This window comes from Falco naumanni, chromosome 9 (assembly GCF_017639655.2).
Source record: "Falco naumanni isolate bFalNau1 chromosome 9, bFalNau1.pat, whole genome shotgun sequence".
Classification (NCBI taxonomy): Eukaryota; Metazoa; Chordata; class Aves; order Falconiformes; family Falconidae; genus Falco; species Falco naumanni.
This window is the reverse complement of record NC_054062.1, coordinates 29,325,367-29,333,517: the sequence shown is the minus strand read 5'-3', so window position 1 is coordinate 29,333,517 and position 8,151 is coordinate 29,325,367. Positions and strand designations below refer to the sequence as shown.

The 8,151-nt window shown below is 42.7% G+C and overlaps 1 protein-coding gene across 2 annotated transcripts in view; it reads left to right on the top strand.

The window, feature by feature from the left end:
* WDFY4 (WDFY family member 4) overlaps nucleotides 1-8,151 on the top strand; it is a 144,536-nt gene that overhangs the window by 108,930 nt on the left and 27,455 nt on the right. For both annotated transcript variants that reach the window (XM_040606886.1, XM_040606885.1), the window contains exons 48-51: nucleotides 3,544-3,586; nucleotides 4,404-4,523; nucleotides 5,087-5,204; nucleotides 5,911-6,020. In XM_040606886.1, coding sequence (XP_040462820.1) covers nucleotides 3,544-3,586; nucleotides 4,404-4,523; nucleotides 5,087-5,204; nucleotides 5,911-6,020 — 391 coding nt within the window. The remainder of the gene's footprint in view (nucleotides 1-3,543; nucleotides 3,587-4,403; nucleotides 4,524-5,086; nucleotides 5,205-5,910; nucleotides 6,021-8,151) is intronic.

The following is an 8,151-nucleotide window of genomic DNA, read 5'->3' as shown; positions in this document are numbered from 1 at the left end:
GATAGATAGATACATGACTTCACATAACTTCACCCCCTCTTTAAGTTTAGTTATTTACATTTATAAAGCACTTCTGTATCTTTTTCAAACCAGCCTTTGATTATTTATTTAATTTTAAATGCACTTACTGTGGTTGGATAGCTGCAGTTGATCTGCTTTGAGCTTTTACTGTGCTGGCTAGAGAGGTGTTGGCTGGAGGAATGCTGGTTGATTAATTACCAAGGAGAAGGGAGGAGCAGGCTTGAACTGCCTATAATGCGATTCATGTTCTGAGCCCCTGTGAGTCAACAAGGGTAGAATGCAGAATTCCAGGTCTCTGGGCACTTGCAGGGAGCATCCTGCCTGGTCCCTGGAGACTCAGAAGTATGGCTCTTACAGGGGAGTGACTACGCTTAGCCTTGCTTATTTTCATCATGTGGTGAACTCATCAACGTCTTAGAATTATATAGTGGCTTCCGAAGTAAGCAGAGAGGATTGTTTTGAGCCTTGCAGAGTCCTTATTAGCTGCTTAGGGCTTGTGACACACAGAGCAAGAGTTCCACCAGAAGATCATGGCACCCACAAGTCAACATATGTTATGTATATTTGCATAACACACACAGACTGGCCCAGTTTAGTCCCGTGTAAAGTATTTTACAATGCTCCCACTTTAAATGTTTGAGGAATAATCGATTGAGCAGGTTTGTACATTGCATAATCCCCTGCTTTCTAACTCAGCCATAAATCCAAAATAAATCTGAACAGTTTTAGTGAGTGAGTCTGCCCCTGTGGAAAGGGAAGGAACAAACTTGATATCTCTGTGTCAAACACCCTAATCCAAACACACTTCAAATAATTCCAGGAATCCTGATCCTATTCCATCCCTTTGAGATACTCTGAGTTCTCAATGTCTGTCAGAGAATTTACAAAGGCCAGTGGGGTAAAGCTCTCTGAAATCTCCATATAGTGTGAGGGCTGAATTGTAAAGGGTAAGTCATCCTGATATCTGTTGTCTACTTTAGAATTCCTACATTCTTGAGCCTTGTGTGGCTCAAACTGGGGGTGAAACCACCATAACTCTACTCTAGTCAATGGACTTTCTTCTGACTTACATTGTGTAAATTGGGCCATCATATAAGCTATTCATTTTTTTGGACAAAGAGTGAAGATTCTGTTTTGCCACATTAGGTATGAACTACACCTTTTTGTGTTACCTAGTTTCTATAAACATAGCCTCCTGTTGTTAGATTTCTTGTGCTTAACAGGACAACTAAACAAAGCTTAGGAGTTGCAGACCACATGCCAGAATTGGGTATCACGTTTGTTCATGGAATAAGTTATTACTTAGGCTGTGCAAAATCCTTCCCTCAAAGACACACTTTTCTTTGAAGATAGTGCCTAAGCAGGGAAAAAAATACTGTGTTGAAAAAACCATAGTGGTTTTCATTTATGTACACTATTAACTGGTCCAGGACTGAATATGCAGTAAAATAATGATTCATAATCATGAGAGGTAGTTTACAAGAATTTGCTACTGCAAATTCAATAGAACTGTAATGATCATAGACCATTTTGGCGCTTTATCTAGATATTTGAGGCTGCTTTAAGCCTAGCTTTGTGGGTATTTAATGTGTTCTGATACAGAGCACAAGAGTGCAAAATAGCAGCTAGCTATTGCTGTAGCGGTTTTATAATCTATGGCTGAGCTGCTTTCCTTACACTTCGGGAATGTAGTAGTCCTGTCTCTGAGTTGGCACCTTAGAATTAATTTAAAGGTGTACACTCAAGAGGAAAAACATCTCCTACCACCACTTATATTGTGTCATGTCAGCAACCCTGTTTACTTTGGCAGATCAAAAGTTTCTTTAATTAATATGCTGGTTTTTTTGCTGGGATAGAGTTTGTTTTCTTCATAGTAGCAAGTACGGGGCTGTGTTTTGGATTTGTGCTGAAAATAGTGTTGGTAACACAGGGATGTTTTCGTCACTGCTGAGCAGCGCTCACACCAAGCCAAGGCCCTTTCTGCTCCTCACCCACCCCTCCAGCGAGGGGCTGGGGGTGCACGAGAAGTCGGGAGGGGACACAGCTGGGACAGCTGCCCCCAGCTGACCAAAGGGATATTCTGTGCCATATGGCGCCATGCTCAGCATATAAACTAGGGGGAAGGAGAAAGGAGAGGGACATTCAGAATGATGGTGTTTGTTTTCCCAAGTAACCGTTACGTGTGATGAAGCCCAGCTTTCCTGGGGGTGGTGGAACACTTGCCTGCTGATCAGAAGCGGTGAATGAATTCCTTGGTTTACTTTGCTTGCATGCACGGCTTTTGCTTTACCAATTAAAATCTTTCTGTCTCAACCCATGAATTTTCTTACTTTTGCTTTTCTAATTCTCTCCGCCATACTACTGTGAGAGGAGTGAGAAGGCAGTTGTGTGGGACTTAGTTACCAGATGAGGTTAAACCATGACAATCCAGAAGCTGTCACTTGTCTCGGTTTGGTCTCTAGGAATTGACAAGAACAAGTCTACGGCCTTCAGGCGCTGACACACCTTCTAGTTCAGCGTAGTCGAAGTGTGACTTTTGTTTGTTCAGAAACTTTCACCCTTCCACGTTTTCAAGTGAATTCCAGTTTAGTATATGCCTTCAGCTGGTTTCTTGAGGTTTTTTTTATTATTATTTAAAGTAAAATGTTGCATTTTGTGAACAAAGAAAGTGGAAAAAAATGTATTTACTCTCTTACTTTAAAATACAATTATAAACATGGCAACCCAGTTTTTAAGGACTACATTAGTTTCAAAGTGCTTTGCACAAAATATCTTTGATATGGAGACGGAGGCATCTCTGTTTTCAAGCCAGTGTTTTCAGAATGCTTTAGAAAAGCATGAGCCTTTGAGAATAAGGCTTCAGAATAGAAACAGACAGCCTTAATGGTACCTGTCACTAGCACTCTAGCTCTACAATGAGGTGAGACCAGGAGCACAGACTGATTAGCAGTTTGGCTTAGCTTTGAACAGCTGAGGAGGCTGCTGTCCCCAGCTGTCCACCTGCCTCTGCTGCAGGGGCATCTTCTCTGCCTGTGAGCCAGCTTCTGAATTCTTGCAATTTACTATGTGCTGTCACTGCCACAGTGTGCAGTGGTATCTTAAGGCAAACAGAATCCATCCTTAGCACCACCACCCTACTTCATTCTTTTTTCTTAGATATCATACTTTTCTCATACTTCATTCAGGAGCAGACTGGCAAGTAGCTTGGGGAGAGTCAGCATGTCACAGGGAGAGTGACTGACAGTGATAAATTCATCAGCCATCTAATGAAGCTAGGCCGTCAGCTGTTCATCAGGTAGAGCCTTCCTTCCTAATGAAAGCAGTAATGAAATTTGTATTGTGCAGCACCAACCTAACTGATGACGCTCTGATTTTGGAATTCTTTGGTCAATGGTGAAACCTCAACATTCTTCTAGTCTTGGTGTTCTCTCATATCTGTGGGGTGAGAGCAGGGGCACAGGGAGTACAGATCTGAAGTTGTACTGAAGCAGGCTATTTCAATAAAATGTTTGTTCCATACAGGAAGCACTCAGGAGGGGAAAAAACAATGCTCCAGAAGTGGCAGGTAAGCTACATCTTGGCTGCACACGGTTAAGTGAAGAATTTCAGCATCTGCCTGTGTGTCTGCGCACAGATGTGTGTGTGTACATAAGTACATAAGTACTTCAAGACCTAAGCTGTGCTCTTGTGCTGCTGGAGGTAAGGTTATTGGCAAGAGGAGCAGAGTATTTACATCTGGTTATTACAGAGGTTTTGCTCCTGCTGTGAAACATGTGGTGCTACTGTCTGGCAGATTAAGTGTGACTTTACACATTTTTAAACTGAGACCAAAGAGAGCCAGCCACCTAGCTGAATGACTGTTCACAGATCATCTGGACATCTAAATCAACACACCTCTCATTTTCCCAGGTGTTTTGCTGAACTGAGAGATGCATTTACTTACCTGCACCCCTGATCTTGGTGACCCAGGACACATTGAAGAAATCTATACCTTCTTGTTTATATACAGCACTTTGTGCAGCCTTTTCTGTACAGGCAGTTGTCCAGGATTTTCAAATATACAGATTCTTTGCATTTGGCACTCTTTTAAATTGGGAGAAAGCACTCTGTTACGCAAATGCAGCATAAAAGCACTGCTTAAGTATAGACAAATGCAAACAGCCTGTCTGAAGAAGAACCAGAATTAAGACAGATTCTGTTGAACAGAATTTGTTGTACAAGAGATATTGTGCTGATCTGAATGGCAATGGATGATTGATTACACTATATATAATTCTTGTCCTGGTAGACCTGGGAACCACAGGGCTTTGCGGGTGTCTTTGAAGCATAGTTCTCAGGGGTGGAGTTAGAAGATTTTAATTCTTGTTTCCTTTCCCTGGCAGAAGAGGGAGATCAGCAACTTTGATTACCTCATGTACCTGAACACGTTGGCTGGCCGCAGCTACAACGATTACATGCAGTATCCTGTGTTTCCATGGGTCCTTGCTGACTATCACTCTGAGGTCAGTGCTTGCTGTAGCATTCTGTACTTTCTATGATAGCAACCATACAAAAGTTTGTCGAATTATGCAGAGGGGCCTAGACCAAGGGTTCAAAATTTGAGATAGTTAATTTGAACAGTACTGATTCTTTAAATATTAACCTTATCTTCAAATCAGTATGGTGAGGATCACATTCTGCCTCAGAAAGATGGATGAACATCTGTTTCATACTTACCTACTTAAAGGCAGGCTGCGTTGTCTTGGCAGATAGGCAGGGACAGGCTTCTGTGACCCCTGACAAGGAGGTTTGGACAGAAAAGCCTTGAGAGCAGTTTGCAACCTGCAAGGTTCTTTATTTGTGAAGCTCCTTGTACATGCTATCCTTTCAGTGGCACATGCTGCCACTCTATTTCCAAGTCCCATACCAGTTCTGGAGATGGGTGTTTTAGTACTGAATCTGTGACCCTCTTTGTATAGGTGAAACTTCCAACACAGCCTTGCTGCTATCCAGTGTCATTGAGCTAGTCATGATGTCTAAGACCCAGGGATCTAAAATCTACATCTTTGCTGGTTTTGCTTTTCAGACTCTAAACCTTAATAATCCTCATACATTTCGGGACCTGTCAAAGCCCATGGGAGCGCAGACTGTGGAGAGGAAACACAAGTTCATCCAACGCTACAATGAGGTGGAGAAGAGTGAGGGTGAGTGTTTTAGGAGACTAACAAACAGCAGAAGCTTGGGTCCCCTCAGGCCTTTGGGGATGCTGGTGAATCCTTTGGAAATGGCCACGCAAAAAATTTCCAGACCTCAGGCTAAGGGAAGCACTATATGCCAAGGAGATTCTCTCACCTCTGGATACAAACTGGTTCAGGATTCAAAGAGAAATGACTCCTACAGGTACTGCCTTACATGTCTTGTACAGCTGCATTCTGTTGTCTTCCCTTGGCCAGGAAGGCACACTACAGCAAAAAGCAATGTTCCCTGAAAAAGACTGCTGTTAGCTAAGCTGTACACATTAGTCTTGTTTGTTAGCTAAGCTGCATGTAGAAGACTGCTGCACAAAGCTTAGCTAACAGGTACTTTAGAAAAGGAAACGGGATGCTGAGGCTGTTGAACTCTGGAGATCAAGACCTTTTTTGGTGCTAATGGGGAAGGGTACAGTCTGGAAAGTTAAAGGCCTTAATCTTCAGAAAATGCAATGTGGAAGGCGAAAAAAAGAACGTACAGAGATGGTAGTAACAGTGCACATGCAATGCAAATATGCAAGGTGTGCTTTTGCTCACAAATCCTTGAACACATCTGCTTTAAAGACCTGTTTGCTATTTAGTTGTGCTGTGGTAACTGGATGGTATGGGCTTGAAATGGTGATATTTTGCCCTAGAACCTGATTTTGTGTCCAATTTCCAGGAGACCTGTCAGCCCAGTGCCATTACTGTACTCACTATTCATCAGCAATTATAGTGGCATCTTACCTGGTCCGAATGGAACCGTTTACCCAGACCTTCTGTTCTCTGCAGGTAAGGGGGCAGGATGGCTTCCCTCCTACACCTCATTATGGACACTGTAGCACATTATAGTGGCCGTGTAATGAGGGGGGATTAATTCTTTTGACATTTTCTGTATACTGTAATTGGACTGTGGACTCACTGAAGGCTCTGTGCTATGTCTGTTGAATTCAATGAAAACATCTTAATGGGAGCGTGATTGATGCCTGATGATCTTCGTTTATTCCTGAGGGAGAAGGATTAGTTTTGGTCCTGTGATACATTTTGTGAGAGCTGGGGCATGTGAACACTTAGTGTTTTACTGCCTGCCTGAGTGTAAGCTTCTTGACTTTGGGGCAGATGATACTTTCATGGTAGGTATTCTAAGCCCAAGTGCCCATATAGTAATTCAGCTACAGGCAAGCACTTGGAGCTGGCTCTGGTGACATAAAGACTATTCCTGGGCCAGATGAGGGGACACAGGTTCTGGTGGGTGTGAAAGGATAGGGATCATGGGATCAGTTCCCTGAAGGAGTAGTAGGGTGAGACTACATTCAGTGCTCCAGGGAGAGGAATATTATGTTTTAGCTTGTTCTGAACTCGGTGGTGTTTTATGATGCCAGAAGCACCTACCATGGAATCGAATTTCATGGGAGCTGTGTGCTTACCTTTCCTAGATGGTCAGCATACAGGGGCACAAAATTCCCTGACTGCCCTATTCAACAGGCAGTTGGTGACACAGAAGCACAGACGCTTGGGCTGTAGCAGGCAATTGTTACCCTTATTTTTGTAAATGTGTTGTGTTATAAAAGGGTCTGCCAGGAGGACAGGTCCTCAAAAGTGTATTTCTTCGAGTGTCTTGCTGAAATCTACCTTATCCCTATGGAGCATGTGAGGGAGACAGCTAGGCTGGAATATTCCATACTCACAGACTGCTGTGCATATGGTGAGGGCTGGCCATGCCTCCTGCAGCTTTCCAAGTGCTTTGCTGTTGTGCTGGTCTTTTTTCTTTTTTTTTTTTCTTTTTTTTTCTTTTTTTTTTTTAATGAACTAATACAAATAAAGCGCTGTGCTAATTAAGTAATAAGCCCTATGATATTGGCTGTTACCAGCAGTAGCTGATGGGTTAGTGAACCACCTGAGGCAATGGTTACCATTGCACTCTGTGAGCCATATGTTAGCTGCAGTCATGAATGACTGTGGAGCAGTTATTTCTTGTAAACAGCAAAGGCTGCTGTATCTCACTGGCACACTTTTCATGCATAACAAGTTCCCAGTCTGAGTAGTTGCTTTGTGGCTGTGTTTGTGTGTGATTAGCAGGTAACCAGCATTTTTGTAGGGATAGTTCTCTTCAAAGGCTGCTGGGACCTGAAGCGCTCGAAATTTTGTCTGGATGTGGATCCACTGAAACTGTTGAACAACTTCAGTTCTCTTTCCTTTGCCCTTATGTTGTTGCATGTTCAGCTGAGCTCATTGCTGTCATTTCCCCCAGCTGACTGGTCCTATAGTGGCTTGGGAATCACTAACTGTGACATGCAGTCAGGCAAGCAGCAGACTTCAGAACTATGTGATTAAGTCAAAAGCAGGTTAGAAGAGAAGTACTCCCAAACGCAAGACCTTGGAAGGGTGCTGATTTGGGAGCTGTGAAAGCTTCTCAGCATCTTAAAAAGTAGAAAAGCTATGCTTATAACTGCAAACTGCCAGTCTGAATGCATGACAAGGAAATGCAACAACTTGGGTGCACCTCTTGTGAAAAGTTGATGTTGGTGTAACATCCTGTTTCTCAAGTCAAAGAATTGATTTACACCTGACCACAGAAGGAGGCAGTGAGGAAGCATTGCCTCTAGTAGGGGAATTGTACTGGTGTTTAAAAAACCTCACTATTTCAACTTTTATTTTAGTGTATTGAGAACTGACTCTATAGAAAAGTGTGTATGTGCTTTGCATATTGTACTGGAATGGGTGAAAAACTGGCTCATCAGACAGATGTTGGATGGTACCTTCCACTTCACCTTAGATAAGTACCTCCTGGAATTTCTTTCGGGAGTTGGTACCAACACTACAAAAAAGCAGCAAAAGTTTCTGTGTTTAGTGTCTTTTTCGGAAAGGACCCTATGTCCTTAATAATTAGTGAGACTTGCTTTTGTTTCAACTCAGCTTTTAT